At 32.7% G+C, this 27,891-nt stretch overlaps 1 protein-coding gene and 2 long non-coding RNA genes across 3 annotated transcripts; all 3 read right to left on the reverse strand.

Moving 5' to 3' along the window:
• Positions 1-17,072: 17,072 nt before the first annotated feature.
• Positions 17,073-18,779, reverse strand: RpS8 (ribosomal protein S8). Its single transcript, XM_075294344.1, has 4 exons — positions 18,667-18,779; positions 18,234-18,340; positions 17,590-18,001; positions 17,073-17,350 (listed from the first exon to the last, which is right to left on the reverse strand). Exons 1-4 carry the CDS (start codon positions 18,668-18,670, stop codon positions 17,247-17,249), a joined length of 627 nt encoding a protein of 208 aa, XP_075150459.1. The 5' UTR covers positions 18,671-18,779; the 3' UTR covers positions 17,073-17,246.
• Positions 18,780-20,195: 1,416 nt separating this feature from the next.
• On the reverse strand, positions 20,196-20,888 carry LOC142227567 (uncharacterized). The gene is made up of 2 exons (XR_012719906.1): positions 20,473-20,888; positions 20,196-20,405 (listed from the first exon to the last, which is right to left on the reverse strand). It is a non-coding gene; the product is annotated as an uncharacterized LOC142227567 (long non-coding RNA).
• Positions 20,889-21,910: 1,022 nt separating this feature from the next.
• On the reverse strand, positions 21,911-22,884 carry LOC142227568 (uncharacterized). Its single transcript, XR_012719907.1, has 3 exons — positions 22,564-22,884; positions 22,403-22,499; positions 21,911-22,337 (listed from the first exon to the last, which is right to left on the reverse strand). It is a non-coding gene; the product is annotated as an uncharacterized LOC142227568 (long non-coding RNA).
• Positions 22,885-27,891: the final 5,007 nt, after the last annotated feature.

A 27,891-nucleotide genomic window follows, 5' to 3' on the forward strand; every position in this document is an offset into this window, starting at 1 on the left:
AGTGATAAAAGAAATTTGTTAAATTAATTAATCGATTCGACTATCGTTGAGACCATTTAATATTACACATACTCGCAAATGCTTAGTCGACTTAGTATCCTTTAGAATAATCTTATTCCTAAGAGAAAATTCCTTTTATTTGAAGATTTGTATTACATAAAAGCAAAATTCTTTTGAAATGTTTATTGTAAAAAATACTTTGAATAACTATGTATCGTTTGTATAGTCCTCGATAAAAACGTCACTACTTTTATATATCAGAACATGACGACAAATTGATTAACCCTTTCACTACCGAAATAAACCTTATATTAAAAACTTTAATTTTTCTTCTGTTTTTACTTGTACTAACAGCATGTAGAACAAAAATTGTAATTTTGAGAACCTACCTCAATTACTTCAAGAGCTATATGACCTTGTTCTGAAAATTTGATTCTTGAATTGTGACCAAATGGCCTTACGAAAATAAGCACTATTTGGCCTATAACATCTTTCACAGTGTGAGAAAAAATACAAAAAGATACCGTAGAAGTATCAGCTAGAGTTTTTGTATAAATGTCCATTTATTAGAAACATACAATAGAAAAATTTTCTCAAATTTTTTGTTTTCAATTTTTCGTTTATTGTTAAAGAAGTTTATAAAAATGTATTGTAGTGCTCACCAATATGGAAAATATTATAGCTTATTTAGATTAAAGCCTCTGCTTTAAAACAACATCGAGAAATAAATCGAAACTAAGTGGGAAAATAGAATTTGGTGTCTTTTTCGAATGTCCTTCTAAGTGGACATCGGTAGTGAAAGGGTTAATAACATGACGACAAGACTATGCATTAGATTTTTCTCTTAGTGCAGTGCATTATTTTTTAAAGCTTAACACTAGCATTAAAGAATTCCTTTAATCTACAGAGGTTTATAAAATAATGTTTGTGCTTAAGTTTTATATAAAAAATACAAAATGGAAGTAGTATACTAACTACACGGATGAAAAAGACTGTTTTTCATATGTTTGGCTATAAACATTATATGTTTGGAACACAAATTTTTAAACACAATATTTTTGAGTGCAAGCATATAATGTTCATAAACTAGCATAACATGTTTGGGACATATATGTTAATATGTAGAACATATTATGTTTGGGACATAAAATGTTTGTAAATATAATATGCTTGGATGCAAACATATATTAATTTAGAAATAACCTATAAACATATATGTGTTTAGTAGCTTGGAGCGCTATTTAACAGGGAGCGATATTGAATTAAGTTGGTGGTTGTTGCTTGTTATTACAAAATTAACATTTTATTTTTCCTTGGGCAATTGATCAGCTATTTCTTTGATCCTTACAAACTGTGTGGTCCGCTGTTCGAATCCCCGTCCGGCAAAAGGTAAAATTAAAATAAAAAAAATCATACAATTGAATAATTTCTTCTACAATGTTTGTATTACAGAAAAAGGTGCTAAGAACTAAAAAATCTCGTGGAAGTGAGAAAGATGTGGGGGAATATACAATTGGGCAGAAACAAAATTTTGAGCATTCAGGTCGAAAACCTTTGTTGTTAGCACCTATATTACCGGTTTATTTTCATAATTCATTATGATTGTAAATATATAAATAAATAAATAAAATTTTGAGCACAATATTGTTTGGGAGAATTTTTTAAGCATATAATATTTTTGGGTGCAAAATGCTTCCAAACATATTATATGTTCACATAATAACATATTGTTTTTTGGAAGACAACATTATTGAATTTGGATGCAAAAATACAAAATGTTTGGAACTTAGACTACCCAAACATATATTGTTTAGACCAATATGCTTTCAAACATATTATATATTGGAAGAGATCAAACATATAAATGTTTGGGCAATACCCAAAAATATATATGCTTGAAGCAAAATATGTTTGGGAGTATATGTTACAGAAGCGATTTTTTGTGAGCGTGTAGCAAAGACGAATAGTTCCGAAGAAGTTGGATATACAGTGCAACCCTCCCATTTCTTCCAGCGAAATGAATAATGCAATTGAACAAATAAAAAAATAACAAAGCAGATGAAGAAGATGGTTTACGAGCGGAAGCTTGCAGGCCTTATCGCCTTAGAATTAAATTCTAGATCTGTCTGTCTGTCTGATCGGTTCAGATTTAGATATAGCTGCCATATATATTTATCCCCGATCTGGTCATAACTGGCGTTTTTGTCAACCGATCTTCTTCAAATTCCGTACATCCAAATATATTATGAGTCTTGCAAAATATCAGCCAAATCGGGTCAGATTTAGATATAGCTCCCATATATATCTTTCGTCCGATTTAGACTCATATGACCACAGAGGCCAAAGTTTACTACCGATTTTCGTGAAATTTTGCGCAGAGAGTAGAATTGACATTCTACCAATGCTTGGTAAATTTGATTGAAATCGGTTCAGATTTAGATATAGCTCCCATATATATATTTCGTCCGATTTGGACTTATATGGCCTCAAAAGCCAGAGTTTTGCCGTGATTTGCTTCAAATTTTGCACAAGGGGTACGTTTAATAGTATTGGTAAATGTGCAAAATTTGAAATCGGTTCAGATTTAGATATAGCTCCCATATATATATTTCGCCCGATTTACACTCATATTACCACGGGGGCCAAAGTTAAACTCCCATTTACGTGAAATTTTGCAGAGATAGCAGAATTATTATTCTAACTACACCCAGAAAAAAGTGTCTTCGAAACTAAAGGAAAAAATGTTCATCAATTTAGTCTAGCCATTTTATTTCCATTCAGTTAAATTTTTGTGTGAAATAATAAAATTTACTTGTTTCAGTAAAAAAATCCTAAACTGACAGCAGTTAGGAATATTTCATTAACTAGAATAAGGCATGGAATTTTACGAATACTGTTTTCTTTGCTGGGTATAATAATTTACTACTGAAAAAGAAAATTGTGTTCACTGATAACAAAGCATTCGTAAAAATAAACAAAAAACCGAACTAAAACCAAGTTTCCTCAAATTTAGTAAAATTTCTTATAAAATGATAATTCTGACTTCCTTTATTATAGAAAGCTTATCATATTACGAATAACACTTGGTATAGAAAAATATTTTAGTTCATTCGTACTAAGAAGTATTCAATCCTTTCAAAACTTAAGGAAACACACTTGTTATAATATAGGAAAATTTCCATTTCTTTTATCTACCTGTGCTCGCATTGTTATGGTATACGGAGAAATTGTTAAAAAATAATATAGTAAAATAATATAATAAAAAACAGATAAAATATATCAAATATTTGTTATTTTAAATTAGTGAGAAAAATTTTCGTTTTTTGAAAATTGCTTTATAAAAAAAGAAAACACAAGCAGAATAACAACCCCTTCATTCGACTTCATTTTGGAATCTTCAATTATCAGGTAATATTCAGTGACGCTAACCTTTTGTGAAAAAATTTGTTTAGGATGTTTTGGTTTATATTTGTAGGTATTGAAATTGTAAAAGGTATTGAAAGAAGAAGAAAAAAATGTGTTTTAATATTTCAAGGCCAGTCGATTCTGTTGATTCTAAATAAATATATTTAATATATTAATAAAACATGTCTTTTATTGAAGAAAAAACTGCTTATAAAGGGTGATTTGTTAAGAGCTTGATAACTTTTTTTAAAAAAAAACGCATAAAATTTGCAAAATCTCATCGGTTCTTTATTTGAAACGTTAGATTGGTCCATGACATTTACTTTTTGAAGATAATTTCATTTAAATGTTGACCGCGGCTGCGTCTTAGGTGGTCCATTCGGAAAGTCCAATTTTGGGCAACTTTTTCGAGCATTTCGGCCGGAATAGCCCGAATTTCTTCGGAAATGTTGTCTTCCAAAGCTGGAATAGTTGCTGGCTTATTTCTGTAGACTTTAGACTTGACGTAGCCCCACAAAAAATAGTCTAAAGGCGTCAAATCGCATGATCTTGGTGGCCAACTTACCGGTCCATTTCTTGAGATGAATTGTTCTCCGAAGTTTTCCCTCAAAATGGCCATAGAATCGCGAGCTGTGTGGCATGTAGCGCCATCTTGTTGAAACCACATGTCAACCAAGTTCAGTTCTTCCATTTTTGGCAACAAAAAGTTTGTTAGCATCGAACGATAGCGATCGCCATTCACCGTAACGTTGCGTCCAATAGCATCTTTGAAAAAATACGGTCCAATGATTCCACCAGCGTACAAACCACACCAAACAGTGCATTTTTCGGGATGCATGGGCAGTTCTTGAACGGCTTCTGGTTGCTCTTCACTCCAAATGCGGCAATTTTGCTTATTTACGTAGCCATTCAACCAGAAATGAGCCTCATCGCTGAACAAAATTTGTCGATAAAAAAGCGGATTTTCTGCCAACTTTTCTAGGGCCCATTCACTGAAAATTCGACGTTGTGGCAGATCGTAAGTCTATTCATGATGAAATGTCAAAGCATACTGAGCATCTTTCTCTTTGACACCATGTCTGAAATCCCACGTGATCTGTCAAATACTAATGCATGAAAATCCTAACCTCAAAAGAATCACCCTTTATAAATACATAAAATTGTATTTAAAAACAAGTAAGGAAAGTCTAAAGTCGGGCGGGAAAATGGAAGTGTTGGGAAGGTAGTTCCCACAAGTTTAGGAAAATTAGAGTCATTTTTACAACTTTTCGACTAAGCAGTGGCGATTTTACAAGGAAAATGTTGGTATTTTGACCATTTTTGTCGAAATCAGAAAAACATATATATGGGAGCTATATGAACCGATTTCAACGAAATTTGGCACGCATAGCAACAATGCTAATTCAACTAAATCGGAGCAAAAGACTGGCCTCTGTGGTCATATGAGTGTAAATCGGGCGAAAGCTATATATGGGAGCTATATCTAAATCTGAACCGATTTCAACCAAATTTGGCACGCATAGCTACAATGCTAGTTCTACTCCCTGTGCAAATTTTAAACCAAATTGGGGTAAAACTCTGGCTTCTGGGGTCATTTAAGTCCATATCGGGCGAAATATATATATATGGGAGCTATATCTAAATCTGAACCGATTTCTTCCAAAATCAATAGGGATCTATTCTGAGCCAAAACACATACTTGTGCCAAATTTGAAGTCGATTGGACTAAAACTGCGACCTAGACTTTGATTACAAAAATGTGTTCACGGACAGACGGACATGGCTATATCGACTCAGGAGCCCACCCTGAGCATTTTTGCCAAAGACACCATGTGTCTATCTCGTCTCCTTCTGGGTGTTGCAAACATATGCACTAACTTATAATACCCTGTTCCACAGTGTGGAGCAGGGTATAACAAAGATAAGCAGTTCTAATTTTGAAGTAAAATGATTACCACAAATATGTAAGATTTGTACAAATGAATGAAAAAGTTCAATAAAATCATTCCATATATGAATTCAATTCAGTTAAATTTTTCCATTCTGTAGTATAGTGGTACATAAATATGTATAGGAAAATGTTAACTAATATATGGAATGCATTCTACCTAATTTCTACGAAAATCATATCATGCAAACAAATAAAAATGTCTTTGGCGCTATACGAAGTTCAACTTTCTTCACAATAAAGAAGTGGTCACTTTTTTCTGAGTGTATGCATGTCAAATTTAGTCAAAATCGATTCAGATTATATATAGCTCCCATACATATGTACATCAGAGTTGGGGAAATATGGTAGACTGTTTCATATTTTAGACCCATTTTCAAAGGGATTTTATTTATTTATTTGTTTAAGCCTATCCTGTACAACAAGATTAGAGTCTTATAATTAAAGTACAGGAATTTTAATAAAAAACAATATCCGTTATAAATGTAAAAAGCAAAAATTAATCATGATATTAATATAATAAATATATTAAAACATAAAGAAATGATTACAAAATTTTTATAAAAATGAAAATGAAAATATGTTTAAAATTAAAATTTAATTGAAAGGTTTAATAAATTGAAAAAGTTTTGAACATTTGTGTGTTTAGAACAAAGTAATTATTAAATAATTAAATTTAAAGTATCAAGCAAAAAAACCATTAAACTCTAATATGTGTAAATGATTGATAACTGGATTAATTAGTTTGTAAGGACTGGTAATGAGCAAAAATTATTTTTTTAAATTTCATTGTGTTGTTAGTTTGCTGCAAATTATTAGGTAGGTTATTCCAGAGACGTATGGTGTAAACAAAGAAATGCCACTCAGAGACTAGACTCCGATACCGCATTGGAACAATTTGTTTACCCCTGGTCGATCTATTAAAACGAAGCTTCTCATATAAATACCGTGGTTGACCCGAGTTGATTATCTTGTGAAGGAATACAAGTGATCTTATATTAATGATATTTTCAAATTATACCCCAAATATCAATGATCTATATCGTGAAATATGGTCATAACGCCTCAATCCGTATACGTATCTTACTACACCATTATAGACACCATTAAGTTTACGTTTGCTTGCCGCGTCGCAACCAGCAAACAATTCGCATCCGTATAACATTGAAGGCATGACATATGTCTTAGCAAGCAGAATCCTAGTCTTCAATGGGGTCAACCTCTGTACAAACCATAATGACTCAACTTAACATATGCCTGACCTACCACTATATTAATACGATCCATCCACGACAACTTACTATTCATAACAATGCCAAGGTTCCTAGCAGAAGAAACAATGCCTATTCGTCAATTCTGACATCCGGTTCATAAGCATTCGCAAACCTATGAATGGCTGCCAGATCATCATTAAGCCTCCTAATGAGGATGTCGTAAGAATTAAGACCCTGGGCAAGATATATCTGAATATCGTCAGCATACATATGAATCTTGCTATTGAGTAAAATGCCTGGTAAATCATTAATATATGCCGAGAAAAGAAGTGGCCCTAGCGTCGAACCCTGTGGAACACCTCATGACATGTGGAAAGGGTCTGATATTCCATTTCCCGTATAAACCGTATGTACCCTTCCAGCAAGATATAATGCTAAGAGACGCATCGCGCTTCGAGAGAAATTAAAAAGGTATCTCAATGTGAGACATAGAAGGTCGTGATCCACTGTGTCAAATGCCTTTGAGTGATCAAGTAATACGAGCATATATACCTTCCCACTGTCTTGTTCCTTACTCAAATCCTCGCAGACATCAGCCAAAGCAGTCACACAACTATGACCCGAGCGAAATCCAGATTGGCTGACAACTAAAAGATCACTAAGAGACATATATTCTGTCATTTGTCTCTATACAATTTTCTCAAAAACCTTGGATAAATAAGGCAATAGAGAAATGGGCCGAAATTCAGAATTTCCCTTCGGAATTGGGATTACCTTAGCATGTCTCCAAACTCTGGAAAAGGAACTTGATGTTAAAATGGAATTAAAAATATACGTCACATATGGTAATATTCCAGGAAGTAGAATTTTTAATAAACCTCGGATCAATATTGTCGTATCCTATCGAGTTTGATTTCACCACACAGAAGGAGCGAAACACATCATTCTCCGTCACGCAACTAAATTCAAAATCAGTATCTCCTTCCAACTGCGGTAAATTCCTACCGAAATCTTAGTACCCAGTATCTACTTGGACTGAATAGTTTCCACAAATTTGGTTCTGATTTAGATAAAGACTCCATATATTCATTCTTGACCAAAATTCCCACACTTTACGCAAAATTCTGTGATGATTTCCCCATATCTTAGTCATATCCTACACACTGTAATACCGGACTTTCCACAGAACGATTGAGTTTTAAATAAGGCTCCAAGTCGCCCAACTTGACCAAATAATATATCACAACACACACTTGACCACATATCTTGGCGAGATCTAACCAATATCCTTCTAAAATCGACACTGATGAGTAGCAAAAATTGTAAATATTACTCAAATTGTCCTATATCTAGAATACATATGTATCGCCTGATAAATCGTAAATGCTCACCCAGAAAAAAAGTGCCTTCGAAACTAAAGGAAAAAATGTTTATCAATTTTGTTTAGCCATTTTATTTCCATTTAGTTAAATTTTTGGGTGAAATAATAAAATTTACTTGTTTCAGTAAAAAAAATCCTAAAATGAAAGCAGTTAGGAATAGTTCATTAACTAGAATAAGGCATGGAATTTTACTAATACTGTTTTCTTCGCTGGGTACAAGAATTTATTACTGAACAAGAAAATTTTATTCACTGATAACAAAGCATTCGCAAAAATAAACAAAAACCGAACTAAAACCAAGTTTCCTCAAATTTAGTAACATTTCTTATAAAACGATAACACTGACTTCCTTTATTATAGAAAGCTTATCAAACATACGAATAATACTTGGCATAGAAAAATATTCTAGTTCATTCGTACTAAGAAGTATTCAATCCTTTCAAAGCTTAAGGAAACACACTTGTTAGAATATAGGAAATTTTCCTATATTTCTTTTATCTACCTGTAATCGATACCTGTCACCGATGTAATCGATATGTTTGCGCGTCGGTTGTTTTTTTAGTTGGAATCGCGTTGTTATGGTATATGGAGAGATTGTTAAAAATAGTATAGTAAAATAATATAATAAATAACAAATAAAATATTTTCTATTTTAAATTAGTGAGAAAATTGTTCGTTTCTTTTAAATTATTGATATAACAAACAATAAGTCTATCAATAAATCTATCAATGTTCGTGATGGTGTATAAAGAAAGAAAACAGCAACAGAATAACAACCCCTTCATTCGTTCAGTATAACCTTTTGTGAAAAAATTGGTTTATGATTTTTTATATATGTAGGTATTGAAATTGTAAAAGGAGGACAAAATCGCTACGCAGCATCTTATTAAAAGTGAAAGGAACAAGAAGAAGAAAAGCATTACGTTTTACAGTTGGTAACATTACATGGAAATTGGAAATAGTGGAATAATAAACTAATATTTCAAGGCCAGTCGATGCTGTTAATTCTTAATAAATATATTTAATATATTAATAAAACATGTCTTTTATTGAAGAAAAAATGCCTATATAAATAAATAAAACTGTATTTAAAAACGAAGGTAAGCAGTTCTAATTTTGAAGTAAAAGGTTTACCACAAATAAGTAAGATTTGTCCAAATGAATGAAAAAAGTTAAATAAAATCATTCCATAAACCCAAAGAAATTTGTTAGTAGGGACAGCAGAAAAGTCTGCTAAAACAGCAGAAAGTCTGCTGAAAAAGGGACAGCAGTCACTGTTTGCTGAAATAGCAAACATTTCCTGCTATTTTTAAAGCTCGATTGCACTAAAACATGGTTTATTTTGGCTAAAACAAATAAAAATGGCAACTTAGGAGCTATCCTAACATAATTAAAACAATATTTTATGAATATCTATAGTATTTGACAAAAAATCTGAATATTTATCGAATTGAGGCATAACAGCAAACAAAATGTTTGCTGATCGTATTTAGGAGCTTGTAAGTACATTACAGTGCAAAAATATACCAAAAACTACTTTTGGTTCTTAAATATGCTTTGGGGAAAAATTTATAATCTAAAAATTTTATAAATTGTTGTTCATTTGGCCCTGAAGTACAAAAATATAACAGCAGACATCGACTGCTGTTTTTAGCAGACTTTTTTCTATGAGTGTAGTAAATTCTTATACCCAGCGAAGAAAACAGTATTAGTAAAATTCCATGCCTTATTCTAGTTAATGAACTATTCCTAACTGCTTTCAGTTTAGGATTTTTTACTGAAACAAGTAAATGTTATTATTTCACACAAAAATTTACCTTAATGGAAATAAAATGGCTAAACTAAATTGATAAATTTTTTTTCCATTAGTTTCGAAGACACTTTTTTCTAGGTGTATTTAGGGACCTATGTAGCTTTAAATTTAGGATCATTAAATTAAAATTATGATTATTTTACTTTTATGACCAACGTAATATTTACGTTTTTAGTTCCTTGTATTGGTCAAGTTTTTAAAAGATGCAAATTTATTTCATTTATTTCATCGTTTACTGTACGTCGGCTTTTTTCCGACAGGATTTTATTGACAAGTAAAGTTAGGTTAGGTTAGGTTAGGTGGCAGCCCGATGTATCAGGCGCACTTAGACTATTCAGTCCATTGTGATACCACATTGGTGAACTTCTCTCTTATCACTGAGTGCTGCCCGATTCCACGTTAAGCTGAATGACAAGGGACCTCCTTTTATAGCCGAGTCCGAACGGCGTTCCACATTGCAGTGAAACCACTTAGAGAAGCTTTGAAACCCTCAGAAATGTCACCAGCATTACTGAAGGGGGATAATCCACCGCTGAAAAACTTTTTGGTGTTCGGTCGAAGCAGGAATCGAACCCACGACCTTGTGTGTGCAAGGCGGGCATGCTAACCATTGCACCACGGTGGCTAATGTTTGTTCTTTAACCCTTTCACTACTGATGTCAACCTAGAAGGACATTCGAAAACGACACCAAACAAACCCCACTTAGGTTCTATTTATTTCTTGTTGTTATTTTAAAGTAAAGACTTTAATATAAATAAGCTATAAATATTTTCCATATTGGTGAGCACTAAAATGCGTTTTTATAAACTTCTTTAACAATAAACAAAAAATACGAAATTTTGAGTACAGTTTTCTACTGTATGTCTCTAGTAAATTGACATTCATACAAAAACTATAGATGATATTTTTTGGGGCTCTTTTTTGTATTTTTTTCTCACACTTCGAAATATATTATAGCCCAAACATCGCTTATTTTCGTCAGATCATTTAGTTACAAGTTTTCAGAACAAACTCATATAGCTCTTGAAGTAATTGAGGTAGGTCCTCAAAATGACAATTTTTGTTCTACATGATGTTAGTACAAGTAAACCCAGAAGAAAAATTAAAGTTTTTAACACTAGGTTTATTTTGGTAGTGAAAGGGTTAAGGTGGGTACAAAGGTCGAGTTTAAGGTGGGTATTAAGTTCGAATTTAGCCGCTAAAATCGATAAAGTGAAAACTAAATCAGTAATTGTTGCAGTGTCACTTACGAGTCTGTGGTAGCGATGAGGACGAAATGGAACTTTGAAATGCTAGCAGGGCCATTTTAAGGAATACAGTCGACTCCGCTTTACTGAGACGTTAAAAATGCAGCCATTTAATTTCAGTTATCCGAAGTTTTTGCTAAAGCGGACTACGGATAACTGAAAAAAACTTCCAGTAATGCGAACTTCGGATAACTGAAAAAGTTTCAGTAAAGCGGACTCCGTATAACTGGAAAAAAATCCACTCAATTTCAGTTAACCGAACTTATGACCAATGCTACATAAAAATATAACATAATACATAAAATAATAAAAACAAGGTGTTTGATTCCGTCACAGGTTTGTGTAGGAAAATTGGAATTCATTTATTTGTGATTTAGAGTGATTTAAACTGTTTTGAAAGTGCCATCTTCACTTGAAATAAAGCGTTCTCAATACGGAGAAGAAAATGTACTCTCTCTCAATAGCGAGAATGTGGCATTTTCAGTAAAGCGAAGTCATACTAATGTGACGAAACTCATTTGAACACAAAAAACTTTTCAGTAATCCGATTTTTTCAGTTAAGCGGAGTTTCACTAAAGCGGAGTAATTTAAATGAAATGGACAGAAAAAACAACTGGGGAATGCGATCGATTTCAGTTATCCGAGGTTTTTCAGTAAAGCGCATTGCGCTAAAGCGGAGTCGACTGTACAAACTTTGTGAAACAAAATACAAACAAAAACAAAACAACAAACAAAAATATATAATTTTATGCCTTTTTTACTTATTTAGTTCTCACTCTAGCGATTTTAGCGGCTAAAGGTGGGTATTAAATTCGAGTTTAGCCGCTAAAATCGTCATTTTTTCACGATTACTTTTCTTCAATAATCCATTTTAAGGAATACAAACTTTGTGAAAATTTGCTTTGGGATATTCCCCATCAAGTTATAATGAAATCTTCAACAAATATGTATAATTTTATGGCTTTGTTTACTGATTTAGTTTTCACTTTAAGGTGGGTATTAAGTTCGAGTTTAGCCGCTAAAATCGTCATTTTTTCACGATTACTTTTCTTTAATAATCCATTTTAAGGAATACAATCTTTGTGAAAATTTACTTTGATGCAAATTTTATTATAACATGATGGGGAATAGCCCAAAGCAACTCTTCATGAAGTTCATATTCTTTAAAATGGATTCTCAAAGAAAAGTAATCGTGAAAAATTGCGATTTTAAGGTGAGTATTAAGTTCGAGTTTAGCCGCTAAAATTGCCATTTTTTCACGATTACTTTTCTTTAATAATACTTTTTAAGGAATACAAACTTTGTGAAAACTTGCTCTGGGCTATTCCCCATCAAGTTATAATAAAATGTGCAACAAATATGTATAATTTTATGCCTTTCCTTACTGATTTAGTTTTCACTTTAGTGAAAAAACTCGAACTTAATACCCACCTTTAAGGTAAGTACTATGTTCGCTTTTCGAGTTGAAATTTTCGCGGTTACTTTATTAAAACAGTTCAATATGAAGCAGATAAATTAATTCAATTGATGCGCATTTTCTTGTTCCCCTAGGTTTCGGCAAGACTTTACAGGAATATTTTGGTTTTAATTTATAATTTTGATTATTTCAGGAAAAGTAATCGCGAAAATAAAGTGATTTTCAACTCGAAAACCGAACATAGTACCCACCTTTAGCGGCGAAGCTCGAACTAAATACCAACCTTTATGAGATTTGATAATAATATTTAATATTTATAGTTTTGTTTTCAAAACTTTAAAAACCCCAAACCAAAATCTTCAGATAGATAACTATAAATAGAAAACGTTTTAATTTAACCAAGCATCAAAACATACGTTTGAAATCATTTTGAATTCAAATCTTTCTGTTTATCATATTCCAGTGCCATCTATTGATAGGTAGTAACATAAAAAAAAAATACATGTACCCAACTTGCAAAAAATATTTTCTAATTGTATTAAGCTTTTTTTTTGTTTTCTTTTTTAATATTGACCTGGCATTTCTGAAACACCTGCGTAAAATTATTTATGAATTCTCTTATATCTCATACACATTAGGCTCGAAATCTTCTAAATGGATTTGAAATCCCTTTTTTTATAAGGCAAATGACAGTTGAAACCTAGTTAAAGTGGATTTCGGAAGTGTAATGTGAATGAGGTATAAACCTCTTTGAGGTGAGTATTAAGTTCGAGTTTAGCCGCTAAAGGTGAGTACTATGTTCGGTTTTTTCACCAAAACACTAAATTAAAAAATATATATGAAGACGATAGTCTAAAATAATTAATTTAAAAAAGTAACCGTGAAAACAAGCTGGTTTTCAGCTTGAAAAGAAGAGTTTAGCCGCTAAAATCGTCATTGTTTTCACGATTACTTTTCTTTAATAATCCATTTTAAGGAATACAAACTTTGTGAAAATTAGCTTTGGACTATTCCCCATCAAGTTATAATGAAATCTGCAACAAATATGTATAATTTTATGCCTTTTTACTGATTTAGTTTTCACTTTAGTAAAAAAAATACGATTTTAGCGGCTAAACTCGAACTTAATACCAGGGCTGTGGAGTCGAGTTAATTTTGCTCGACTACAGCATTTCTTATAAGCCTCGACTTCGGAGTCGACTCCATGTGGTGTACCTAAAAGAAAGGTGGTGTCCAAAAGAACTCTAATTTTAAATTTTGATACGACTCAACGACGAACCTCAGCATTTTAGGGATGTAAGAGCTCTACATTTTAAATACGACACAACACTATATAGAGACCACATCCAAATATGGGTAGATAATAACCATCTCCAGAATATGTATTTATAAAACACAAAATTTCAAAAAATAATTAGGCTCCCAGAAGTTAAGGTGGGTATTAAGTTCGAGTTTAGCCGCTAAAATTGTCATTTTTCCACGATTACTTTTCTTTAATAATCCATTTTAAGGAATACAAACTTTATGAAAATTTCCTTGGGGCTATTCCCCATCAAGTTATAATAAAATTTGCAACAAATATGTATATTTTTATACCTTTTTTTACTGATTTAGTTTTCACTTTAGCTGCTAAACTCGAACTTAATACTCGCCTTTAAAGACCGGTATGCACCTCTAGCGAAAAATTTCATTCCCATAAGAAATGCATTGCTATTTATGCTAACGAAATTTTCGGTACCGTTCAATTTCGTAAGCTGGAACGCACCTCTAATGAAAATAACAGGGTTGTCAAAAGCATATTTTGGCAGCAAACATTTAATTTATTACATTGTGTGCGTAAAAGTTTTAAAAGGTCTGTAAATAATAAACAATTTATTTGAGGAATATTTGGAACATATATTAACAATTTTTAAAAGCGATTAGCTGGTTTAAAATTTGTGTACACAGCCCTGTTTTTATTGTTGTAGACTTAAATAAATTTTTGCTACCGAAAATTTCGCTAGTCTATATAGGCATTTTACAAAAAATAAATCTATTTAAAAAAAAATACACAAAAAACGAAATGCCGGGCTAATCAGATAGAAAGTTTAGATGCTAAAAAATGTAATGTGTCGGATATATAAAACAAACATAAACTGCCAAAAATTAGGACGGGCGGAATTTTAAATAACCACTACCATACAACAGATGACAAGAATAGCTGGACAGTTACGAATATTGTTTCTATAAAAGTAAAATGGTGAAACATCGACTTATAAATGGTCTATCAGTTATGGACATTAGAGGCTATTAAATTAATGTAAAGAATTTCGAGTGGCTTTGATGAAACAAACTTTCTCCCAAAAGACCGGCTCAGATGGCACGTTGGCAGAGGTTATTATAGGTTCCAAGGAATTATGGAGATTTCTCAAGTAATTATGTAGGGATTATTTATGGATCTCAAATTTATGGATCTTTATTTATGGATCTCAAATAACTCTTAAATTCAAAATTTCTGACAAATCTTATGAAAATTTTAGACTGGAAAACATTTCTTAAAGCAAATCGGAAGTTGGGTTTATATGTAGGTGCTATATTACAACATTTTCCGGTATGACCCATCTTCGAACTCTACATGCTTGCCAAAAATTCAGAACGTTAGGTTCTACTGCTGTATTGCCTTAAAATTATACCGTTATCAAGAGTATATATAGTGTCAAAAATCGATATTTTAATGTGTTAAAAATGGACAATACAATTCAGCCCATATTCTAGTAAAACCTTACTTTTTATATGACCGTGAAATTTCACCCATATAAATATACTTGGAATGACCTGAAACCCAATACTTCGTTTTTCGATTAAAACCCCTAATGGAATCTGAATTGTCGAAATATTTCCTTAATTACAAAGATATGAATTGTTTTTCAAACTTTGTTTCGCCGGAGTCGAGTAAAATTTCTACGACTCCAGCAAAATCTTCAGATTCCGACTCCACAGCCCTGCTGTAACACCCACCATAATAAACTCGAACTTTGGGTGAATGATCCAAAGCAACAATTAAAACGTTTATAATCTTGAAAATTAAATTTTAAAGGAAAGAAACCGCAAAAAAATGATAATGAGAATCGGTCTTTGAATTGATGGCAAACAATTTATGTTTTAGTTCAATTTTATAAAACAAATTATGAATTAAAAGTGTGTATAAAAAGCAATAAACGTTGATTTGCAGACAGAAACTATGAACTAAAAATATTTTTGCCGGGAAAAATGCAGTAGACTGCGTAATAAAAGGTAAAGATAATCAACCCCTAAACATATATACAAGTCGGAAGTTTTTTAGTTTTATATGTGTTTTTAATCCATTTTCGTGCAAGTGATAACAATTAATCAAAAATCTTAAAAACGAATTTTTATTAAAAGGACATCAAGCCGAAATAGAAATAAAATAAATAAGAACAGGTCAAATAAACTAAGGACATTCTTAGAAATATCAACAGCATTGCTGGATCAGCGATTTAACAGCTTTACGCTGAAACATTCGCGGGTCACAAATTTGCGAATGATTTCTGTCGGTTCAGCCCTAATTTAGCTTTCTTACATGTCCACATATGTATGTAAACACGACTACCGCAATCTCACTGCGCTACTCAAAAATACTTCATGAAAGCAAATCTTTTTCGTGATGTTAATATTTTATGATTGATAATCCTATCAAATTCAATATACGGCAATAAATTCATTTTGCAAGATTCTAAATGTTGTATTTTCTTTATATTTTAACACAATAATTAAAGGCGATTGATATTAGCCCCACGCCTCCACGAAGTCCCAAAAATACATGCCTTACCTAAAATGAAAACTTTTCAAGCATCGAAACCAGAATGCAAATTACTTATTACAATAGGGAAATTTTAAGCAAAGCGATTTAAACCCTGTTCCTCGAAATCGTACGAAGACCCATGCGAAAAAACACTCAAATTCGAATAAATTTGCATATTTCTCTTTTTGGAAAATGAGCATTTTCAAATGTTTGGCCTCAGAATTCACCCTATGGGAATTTATGGGTTTAAATTGCCACTAAAGGACCTATAACAGGACTGGTACCAGTGCAGTACTCCAGTTTTTTTTGCAATTTTTATAATGAAAATGAAACAGGTTGCTAAGCGTTTGTTTGACTGATTAATTAGAACGCGTCCTTTGGAATGAGTCCAAGTCGTGTCCTAAAGTGTAATTTTACCCCGTCAATGACAAACTCATGTTAAAGTGACTGGTCCCTTCCACACGATTTAACCCGAACTGGGAATGATCCATACACACCAGAGACTACTCATGAACCGGTCGTGGGGTTTATCTATTTCCAGTAGTGTCCTTTATACATATTGTATACGTACGATTCCTACTTGACAGCAAAATATAGTGACTTTCCTTTCGACATGGAAGAACCAAAATTTTCTTTCGAAAGAAATAGTATAAGGTAGCCTCACTAACCCAAAAATAACACCAAGAGCAGCTCAGAACATAGTCAGAAACAACAGTGTACCTTTACCTACTACTAGTTCTCTACGAGTAAAGGAATATAACTAATAAGCACAAATACGTTTTGACATTTTAATGAGCCCTTATACATTGCTTGCTCCACTACAATATTAATAAAATAATAAAATTCTTTTCTTTTTGTTACTTAAAAACGTAACCCTTGTGTAGTTTTATTCTTGTCATATCATGATTCCTACATGTACGTCTCTGTTCTGCGTGTGGTGCTCTCCTCGAGGTTTCAAATACAATAGTTGATTTTAGTAAAAAATTTGTTTTAATAGTAAAACAAATAAGAAATAATTTATTTCTTGGAATTGATTTTCTTAAGATAGAATTCCAATTCTTTGCCTTCCAAGATGTAACCATCGGCACGACCACATTGGCCGGGGCGAGATGAGATGCAGGCTGAAATAAAGAAACAAAAAATAAAATAGATTTTATTATCGTAGCCAATTTAATTTAGGATCTAATGAATGTTTTGAAGTAACCAATCAGAGTAACTATGACAAGCAAATATCACACCCCATCGGCTTATTACAAAACCTAAAACAGGATTGTAACAATAAAAGTTGATGGGATCGCTTTAAGATGTTAACATCATATTGGCTAGACTCTATAACGAAAATTGAGATTTCAATACATACCTAAGATACGACCAGAGACGAATTGATCCTCCAAAGCTTGTTCAACTTTGGCGTATTTCTGACGTTCCAGATATTTCTTCATGGTCTTTTCGCTGCGCTTCTTGGTGAGGACATCGTTGTCATCCTCTTTTTGTTGTTGCTTAGGGTTACGTTTACGACCCAAAGGCAAAACATAGTGGGATTCATACCACTGACGGAAGGGAGTGGCATCAATGACAACAATTGTGTTCTTGACCAAAGTTTGTGTACGGACCAATTCATTGTTGGAAGCATTGTAGACAACATCAGCAATGCGAGTCTTGCGGGCAATACCTTCGGAAGCCCAGGCAAAGTTACCGTTTTCAAGACGGAGTGCACGGAATTTTGAGTTACCACCACGGGTTCTCACAGTGTGAACGCGGCATCCACCCAACTTAAAAAGACAGCGAAAATTAACAACCAACTTCAAGATATATAAAATGATATTAGGACAAGCATATTGATCATCAAGTCATCATTTCAGTAGTCCGAACATAATAACGCTATTCATCAAGGATCTTGACAATTCCGAAGAAATGTCTTGATTACAGTTGACACGCGTTATCATCATTGATGTTTGAGACCTGCTTGTTCCACACATTTTAAAATATTGACCAAATACATACCTTGGTGTTGGCAGCTGGACGTCCCAACTCGAACTTACGCTTCTTGCGTAGAGACTTGCGTTTACCACCAGTGGCCCGGCGCTTATGAGCACTATCGCGGCTAATACCTGTCCATGTTAAAATAAATTAGAAACAATTATTAACCACTATAGACACACAGTAAAATACAAAATTATCTTTCAACATCCAAGCTAATGATTCAAGAAAATCTAGACAGCATTTTGACACTAGTTAATTTATTTCATACCCGATTGATTTAGAGGGGTTTATCATAGTATATTATTGATTTGAGCTCTCAAGTTAGTTGAATTCATCTTCATCACATTGATCGCTTTAATTTAACACTACAATTTATTCAGTATATCCCCGTTCATTTACTGATGTTTCAAGATTTTCTTGAATAATTTTCACTTTGTTGAAAAATCGCACTCACCCATCTTGAGTAAAAACAGAGAAGGAAAGGAAGCAAAAAAGAAGCGCGATAGCTCGTTCCATTCGAAATGTCACATGTTGATAGTAATAGATTATACAGAGTTGCATTGGATGTTGACAGTTTGAAATAATGGGATGTAAACATGATACGGATAGTTAACGCCATGAATAATATTGGAGAATAGTTATATACAATATGCGCTTTACAGACAATCAGTTATTCCGAACGGAATGTCGGTGTTTGTAAAGAATCTTACAGTGTGTCGGATCGACACGACTTGTCGGCGATGACTATATAATCGGTAAATGTGTTATCGATCCCATAAACATACAGCAGTATCGATTGTGCCTTCGGACTTAACTTATAATGTGCACAATATATGGGATATGTTCGATACGAGCACTGTCGTCCGGAATAACTGATAGTCTGTAAAGCGCATGAGAATCCCCACCACGTCGAAAAAAATCGTATACGACATCCAAAACTCTTCGGAAAAGCGCCGTCACTATTGACAAGTTGTACCACGCCAAGTTCAGCGTTGTCGTTTTTGTCCGATCGGACCAAAATTGGTCCAAAAGATTTCTAATTTTTAAATTTGGTCCGATGGTCGGACCAAGCGAAATTTGGCCCATTTTGATCCATTTTCATAAATTTGGTCAAATTTATAAATTGTTTCTACCCTGCCAACATTTTTTGAATTTGGGGGCGCTTCTGAGAATCCCCACTACGTCGAAAACAGTCGTATACGATATCCAAAACTCCTCGGAAAAGCACCGTCACTATTGAGAAGTTGTACCACGCCAAGTTAATACAAAAAAGTATCGCATGAGTGCAATTATTAGGTGCCTTCTGGATACATTTAGAAGGATGCCAATAAGAGCCCCTTCAAACAATCAGACAAAGTGCATTTTAAGATAGTTGTAAAAGAATCATTGTGGTCAAGTAAAACACGATTGTTTAGATGTTTATTAATTTTATTAAACATTTATAAATGCTCATAAATATAACATTTATACGACTATCACATCGCATTTAACATATTTTTATGCATTAATAAAAGATTGATGTTGAGTTACAAGTTGCAAGTTACATGTTGTAGCGTCTATCAGCCAGTGCTTTTATTTCCAATGGAGGCAGTGTGTCTGGAAAAATATTTGAAAAACTATCACATTATTCCATTTGGAAAGACAAAAATTGTTCACCAATATACCTTTCACAATTTTAAGCGAAATAACTATGTTTTCAGCATTTCATTATCATTTTTGTTTAAATAACCCTGCCAACATTTTTTGAATTTGGGGGCGCTTCTGAGAATCCCCACTACGTCGAAAACAATCATATACGACATCAAAAACTCGTCGGAAAAGCGCCGTCACTATTGAGAAGTTGTACCACGCCAAGTTACTACGAAAAAGTTTCTCATCAGTGCAATTATTAGGTACCTATTTAGATCGATTTCGAAGGACGCCAATAAGAACCCCTGCAAACTATCAGAAAAAGTGCATTTTAAGATAATTGTAGAAGAATCATTGTGGTCAAGTAAAACACGATTGTGTAGATGTTTATTGATTTGATTAAACATTTATAATTTCTTATAAATATAACATTTTTCGGTTTATCTCATCACATTTAACATAATCTTTTGCATTAATAAAACAATGATGTTGAGTTTTAAGTAGCAAGTTACATATTGCAGCGTCTATCAGCCAGTTTGTTTATTTTCGATGGAGACAGCGTGCCTGGAAAAATATTTGAAAAACGATCACTTTATTCTATTTGGAAAGTCGAAAATTGTTCACCATATACCTTTCACAATTTTAAGCGTAATATCTATGTTTTCAGAACTTTATTTTCGTTTTTATTTAAATAAAATATAACAAGCTGGTTGCGCTTGGCGTTTCACAAAAAATAAAATGGCTCTTCTAACAGTAGTGATGGCAAAATACTTTCATGTACATTTTGTACTTTTTGATATGCTTCCCCCATCACAGTTCGCGATGGTTGTGGTGACATTTACGAGTCTGTGGTAGCGATGAGGATGAAATGGAACTTTGAAATGCTGGCAGGGAAATTATAAGAAGCTAGTTGTGCTTGGTGTTTCACAAAATATAAAATTGCTCTTGTAACAATAGTGATGGCAAAATACTTTCATGCGAATAGTGATGGCAAAATACTATCACAGTTGGCGATTGTTGCAGTGTCACTTACGAGTCTGTGGTAGCGATGAGGATGAAATGGAACTGTGAAATGCTGGCAGGGTAGTATTTAAAATTTCTATCACATATTCAATACTATATGTGCATTGTCGTGAAGCCAAAGATTTCATGTGCTTAAAATACGAAGGCGAATTTTGATTAGCATAGGATGTATTTCTCTGAAATAAAGTTTTTTCCTTGTCCAGAAGTCTATAAACTTTTCAATGAAGTCCTTTTAGTTAAGTATCCTAACATGAAAGAAAATTTCGTTTTACTAAAGTCAAGATGGCTTTAATATTTCTTAAAAAATCAAAATGAATGAAATCGTCTTTAATATTGTTGACGTTTTGCAGTTTGACTGTAATGCGCTTTACAGACTATCAGTTATTCCGGACGGAATGTCGGTGTTTGTAAAGAATCTTACAGTGTGTCGGATCGATACGACTTGTCGGCGATGACTAAATAATCGGTAAATGTGTTATCGATCCCATAAACATGCAGCAGTATCGATTATGCCTTCGGACTTAACTTATAATGTGCACAATATATGGGATATGTTCGACACGAGCACTGTCGTCCGGAATAACTGATAGTCTGAAAAGCGCATAAAACTAAAACCCAATAAACACAAACGTTTGAAAAATGCTAAATTTCAACAATTTTTCAAACATTTTTTCAAAGGATTAGGGTAATATTCAAGTTGAGAAATTGTTGAGAAAATCGCGTTCTCAACAAAAAACAGACATTACCCTCAACAGTGAAATTCAACACATTAGCAATAATATCTCAAGTGTTATCCTCAAATTGAAATGCATCGCTACTCAATAATTTGTCAAACAATTTTCGATGCGAGTCAAATTCAAAATTAACATCGTTGCAAATACTTTTCAACCTAAATTTGTATGAATGATATCCCCACTTCAAATCGAAAGTCAAAGCCAAAATTCTATGAATTTTGTATAATTTATTCATTTTCATCAAAATAAAATATATAATAATATATAATAATACACTACACTACAATACCAATTGATAAATAATAATCTTATTAAACATATCAACAAATAAGAACAAAATAAAAACAAACAACAAAACTTTAAATATCTTAAACATTATTAGTAAACACTTCTGCATTGATAATTCGTTTTCCTTCCTTTTGGTGTCATAAAACAGCATTAAAATTTATTAACATGCGTGTAATTTAAAATTAGGAACGTACTGGACCGCGTGTTAGAATTGATTTCCAGCAGAAGGAATTCACAAAATATCCATTTTAAACTGATAATAGCATATGAATTAAACTGACGATGTGATGCACATTTTCATCCAGAAGTTGTTGATTTCAACAATTTGTTGTTTTTAACAATTTTAATTGGTTGCACTTATAATGTTTCTGGAAACTTGTTCTTGTCGTTTTTAATTGGTCAGCTTCTTAATGATGTTTGCAAGAATGTAGCATCCAAAGATTTTAGTTTTCTGCAAAGAGATTTAGATTTAGTGACTTCTCTAAAGTGTTGATTTAATTTTTCATATTGACGTACCAATTATTATAAACTATTTGAAGCAGTTCCAGTTAATTGTCCACCATTTTTTCACCGGTCAGCTTTTTAATGTTTTCAAGAACGTAATTTTAGTTTTCTGCAAAGAGATATACATTTAGTGACTTCCTTAAAGTTTTATTTCATTTTTTATTTTCACTTACCCATTTTTATAAACTATTTGGTTATTTGTCTAAAATTTTCCATTTTTTTTTATTTCTTGCACTTGACCACGAACTTCGTTGCACAAATAAGTATTGAAAACCACATGTTTTTTTCGTTGCATTTTAGGGTAGTGTTTTGTCAAAGTTTTCTCATATTATCTTCAACACCTTTTCAAAGATTTCGTCAACATTTTGGCAAATTGGAAGTAATTCGCAAACAATTTGAAGATGTATTGAAGATGAGCTATTTCAAGTCAAGTTGAATTTATGTTGAAAATTATATTTACCCTCAAACTGAAAAGTTGTTGCATTTGAAAAACGCTCATCCTGTGTTTATTGGGAAGCGTTTAAAAATGGGAGATTTTTTTTAACACATTAAGGCCGGTACTCTGTTCGGTTTTCGCGTTGAAACTCCATACAAAACCAAAAAATGCGAAAAACTAGCGAAATGTTTTCCATTTGTGGTACTTTGTTTTTCGAATTGAAAAACTGACGTTTATAGCATGGCGCCATTTGCAATGTGAATTAAGAAATAATTTAATTATTAAAACTATTTTTATAGGTTTATAACACAAACACGGATCATATTTTTGTTCCGAAAATATACAAAGGATCAAAGGAGTAGCAGATTAATTGCCCAAGGAAAAATAAAATGTTAATTTTGTAATTGCAAGCAGCAAGCACCAACTTAATTCAATATCGCTCCCTGTTAAATAGCGCTCTCTGTTACCTAAATAAACACCGCTTTCTATGTGCGAAATAATGGTTTCTATAAAATTTTTTCGCAAGAATGAACATAGTACCGGCCTTTATTTTAAAGTCGTTTTTTACTTGAAACATAAAATAATTTTCACTTGTAGTAAAAGAGAATTGGGACGTAAATGTGTCCTCACTTCAATTCTCTGCTTCTGAAAAAAAGTGAACCCACCAGGAAGAAAACATTTGGTTGATTTTAGAAAATTTTTACAATTTTTAGAAAATTTTAACTAAACAGTATTACAAACGCTGGCATCACGCCAATATCATAAAAATAAGTAAATATTTTTCGACAAATTCAAGAAAATTTATTAGACATAATTATTTTTTTCATTTGTTAAAGAAAATTTTGTAGTTTGAAGGAAAAAATTGGAGTTTAAAATTGGAAGAATGTCTTTAGTGACATAGGAAGTTCATGATAGACGCATTTGTAGTAAAATTTTCAAATTTAAAGAAATAAAAATAAATAATGAACTGTGCTGTGAGAAATACGAATTTAGTAAATCTTAATGCTTAACTTGTGTATAATTTTGTCCTGTTTTTTAGTTAATTTAACTAATGTTAAATTGGCTTTAGTGAAATAGAGAATCCACTTTTTTTTGAGTGTAGCTCGGTATCAATACCAAAATCATTAGCGTAAAGACAAAATCATTGGAGCCGTGAAAGCTTTTTTTCAGTGTGGGATTATATACCATTTCAATCACAGAAAATCGAATAAAAATTCGCGTTGATGTCAACTAAAATTGACTTCAAAATTGAACCTTTTGAAGTTGAAAAGTCGATGTTTTGATGTCAAACACTAAATCATATCGGTCCTTTCTGATTTACTATACTTTTTTAATAAAAGCACTATGTACAACAATAAATTATTTTTTAAAGCATGTTTCTTCAAAATTTGGTCCGCTGGAGGGAATTTTGGAAAAATTTTGGTCCAAAATAAAATTTCGTAGTGGCAACGCTGGCCATGTTACCACAAAAAAGTATCGCATGAGTGCAATTATAAGGTGCCTTTTTTAATAAATTTAGAACGACGCCAATAAGAGCCCCTTCAAACAATCAGAAAAGGTTCATTTTAAGATAGTTGTCAAAGAAACATTGTGGTCAAGTAAAACACGATTTTTTAAATGTTTATTAATTTTATTAAACATTTATAAATTCTCATAAATATAACATTTATACGACTACCACATCAGAGTTAACATATTTTTTGTGCATTAGTAAATGTACCCAGAAGGGTACCTAATAATTGCACTCATGCGATACCTTTTTGTAGTAACTTGGCGTGGTACAACTTCTCAATAGTGACGGCGCTTTTCCGACGAGTTTTGGATGTCGCATATGATTGTATTCGACGTGGTGGAGATTCTCAGAAGCGCCGTCAAATTCAAAAAATGTTGGCAGGGTGCGCTAGGTATTTCACTAATTATAAAATTGCTCTTGTAACAATAGTGATGGTGAAATACTTTAATGTACATTTCGTACTTTTTGATATGCTTTCCCCATCACAGTTGGTGATTGTCGCAGTGTCACTTACGAGCCTGTGCTAACGATGAAGATGAAATGGAACTTTGAAATGCTGGCAGGGTTATAACTCAACATCATTTATTAATACAAAGCACTATGTTATGCGCTTTACAGACTATCAGTTATTCCGGACGACAGTGCTCTTCTCGAACATATCCCACATGGCTGAACAAGAAGGTTAAATCATGGGCCCATATGATTACAATTTTTTTATTTCAACAAAATTTTAAGATGTCAAAATCATATGTTCATGGTGATTGCAGCTCTCCAAATGACACTGCATAGCAATGCATCTCAAACAAAATCGCGCATTCATAGCTGGAGAATTGTTCAAAGATGACTTGAGTATCTTGATAACATATTCCAGACTCAAAATACCACGCACATCAGTTTTTAAACTGCATCATAAACTGTTTTTGTTAATAGATGGCGAAGATCCATTTGACTGACTTCCATTCTTAACTTTGGTGGGTATTATAGTCTTATTTGTCTCATATCGGCGTTCCTCGGATGAATTATCCACTTCACAATCACTCATAAGTGATGCAATTAAATTTGAACCTTTATTTTTCTCTGGATTTTAATTATTTTTTCAGGACAATTGAAAGAATAAATTAGTGCCACTTTTACCAATGCCATACGATTCTTTTATCAGCTGATTTTGACTTCTTAAAATTGTAAACAACATATTGAAATTTGTTGTTTTTGTTATCGTGATTCAACCTCCTCATTCAGCCATGATATCCCATATATTGTGCACATTATAAGTTAAGTCCGAAGGCATAATCGATACTGCTGCATGTTTATGGAATCGATAACACATTTACCGATTATTTAGTCATCGCCGACAAGTCGTATCGATCCGACACACTGTAAGATTCTTTACAAACACCGACATTCCGTCCTGATAGTCTGTAAAGCGCATTAAATGTAATTTTAGTCGTATAAATACGTGGAAGACTTTATATATTTTTAAACAAATTAATAATCATCTAAACAATCTTGTTTACTTGACCCCTGCCAGCATTTCAAAGTTCCATTTCATCCTCATCGCTATCATAGACTCGTAAATGAGTATTTTGCCATCACTATTAGGGCTGTTTTCTTTTAGCACTGGATATGCTAAGCCGTTAAGAACTAAAAGAAAACAGAGTACTCGTTTATCCAGGACATCTCCAAAAATATGCAACACTGTCATCAGCTGTTTAAAAACAATCACAGAAAAGAAGTGAAATCTTGCATTTTTAATGTATGAAATGCTCCAATTAGTAATAAATATTTAATGCTGCGATTATTTATGACACTGTATCACTTTGAATTACATGTTTTTCGATAAAATAGTCACAATAAATTGCTATTGTGAATCGAAGAAGCGTCACTTTATCCAAATACAATCTGGCAACATCGGCGCGACTTACACTGATGAGATGTTCTGGATAGAATACCAGTGCAACGATGTTCTGGATAGCCCATACAAATGTTGCATCCAGTGCAAAAAGAAAACAGCCCTATTCTTACAAGAGCCATTTTATATTTTGTGAAACGCCAAGCGCAACTAGCTTTTTATATTTTATTTAAATAAAGGTGGGTACTATGTTCGGTTTTCGAGTTGAAAATCACTTTATTTTCGCGATTACTTTTCCTGAAATAATCAAAATTATAAACTAAAACCAAAATAGTCCTGTAAAGTCTTGCCGAAATCTAGGGGAACGAGAAACTTCGCATCAATTGAGTTAATTTGTCTGCTTCATATTGAACTGTTTTAATAAAGTAACCGCGAAAATTTCAACTCGAAAAGCGAACATAGTACTTACCTTAAAAAGGAAAATGAAGGGCTGAAAATAAAGTTATTACGCTTAAAGGCCGGTACTCTGTTCGGTTTTCGCGTTGAAACTCCATACAAAACCAAAATATGCGAAAAATTTGCGAAATTTTTTCCATTTGTGATACTTTGTTTTTTCGTGTTGAAAAACTGACGTTTATAGCACGGCGCCATTTGCAATGTGAATTAAGAAATAATTTGTTTATTAAAAACTATTTGTGCGGGTTTATAAATCAAACACGGACCATATTTTTGTTCCGAAACTATACAAAGGATCAAAGGAATAGCAGATCAATTGCCCAAGGAAAAATAAAATGTTATTTTGTAAAAACAAGCAACACCACCAACTTAATCCAATATCGCTCCCTGTAAAATAGCGCTCCAAGCTACCTAAAAAAACGCCGCTTTCTATGTGCGAAATAATGGTTTCCATAAAAAATTTTCGCAAGAATGAACATAGTACCGGCCTTAAAATTGTGAAAGGTATATTGGTGAACAATTTGCAAATTTCCAAAATTAGTAAAGTGATAGTTTTCAGATATTTTTCCAGACACGCTGCCTCCATTAAGAATAAACACTGATAGACGCTTGAGCATCAGCCGAATATAGCAGAATTGCAACTTATAAATCAACATAATTCTTTTTTAAAGCACTATGTTCAATGTTTTTTTATTCGTATAAATGTTATACCTGGAATAATTTATAAATTTTTATTCAAATTAATAAGCATCAAAAAATCGTATTTTACTTGACAACAATGATTTTTTACAACTATCTTAAAATTCACTTTTTGTAATAGTTTGAAGGAGCTGTTATTGGTGTCGTTCTAAATTTATCTAAAAAGACACCTAGTAATTGCACACATGCGATGCTTTTTTATAGTAACTTGCCGTGGTACAACTTCTCAATAATGATGGCGCCTTTCCGACGTGTTATAAGCTTTACAGATTATCAGTTATTCCGGACGGAATGTCGGTGTTTGTAAAGAATCTTACAGTGTGTCGGATCGATACGACTTATCGGCGATGACTAAATAATCGGTAAATGTGTTATCGATCCCATAAACATGCAGCAGTATCGATTATGCCTTCGGACTTAACTTATAATGTGCACAATATATGGGATATGTTCGACACGAGCACTGTCGTCCAGAATAACTGATAGTCTCTAAAGTGCATTACTTACAGTTCGCTACCTGTACTGTGAAAGTGGGTAACTACCTGGCA

This window comes from Haematobia irritans, chromosome 2, assembly GCF_050003625.1.
Source record: "Haematobia irritans isolate KBUSLIRL chromosome 2, ASM5000362v1, whole genome shotgun sequence".
NCBI lineage: Eukaryota > Metazoa > Arthropoda > Insecta > Diptera > Muscidae > Haematobia > Haematobia irritans.

Coding starts and splice junctions, on each gene's coding strand:
- RpS8 (XM_075294344.1), bottom strand. Junction 18,002..18,233: donor GTCCAGCTGCCAACACCAAG/GTATGTATTTGG, acceptor TGTCTTTTTAAG/TTGGGTGGATGCCGCGTTCA. Junction 17,351..17,589: donor CGTCTCTGGTCGTATCTTAG/GTATGTATTGAA, acceptor TCTTTATTTCAG/CCTGCATCTCATCTCGCCCC.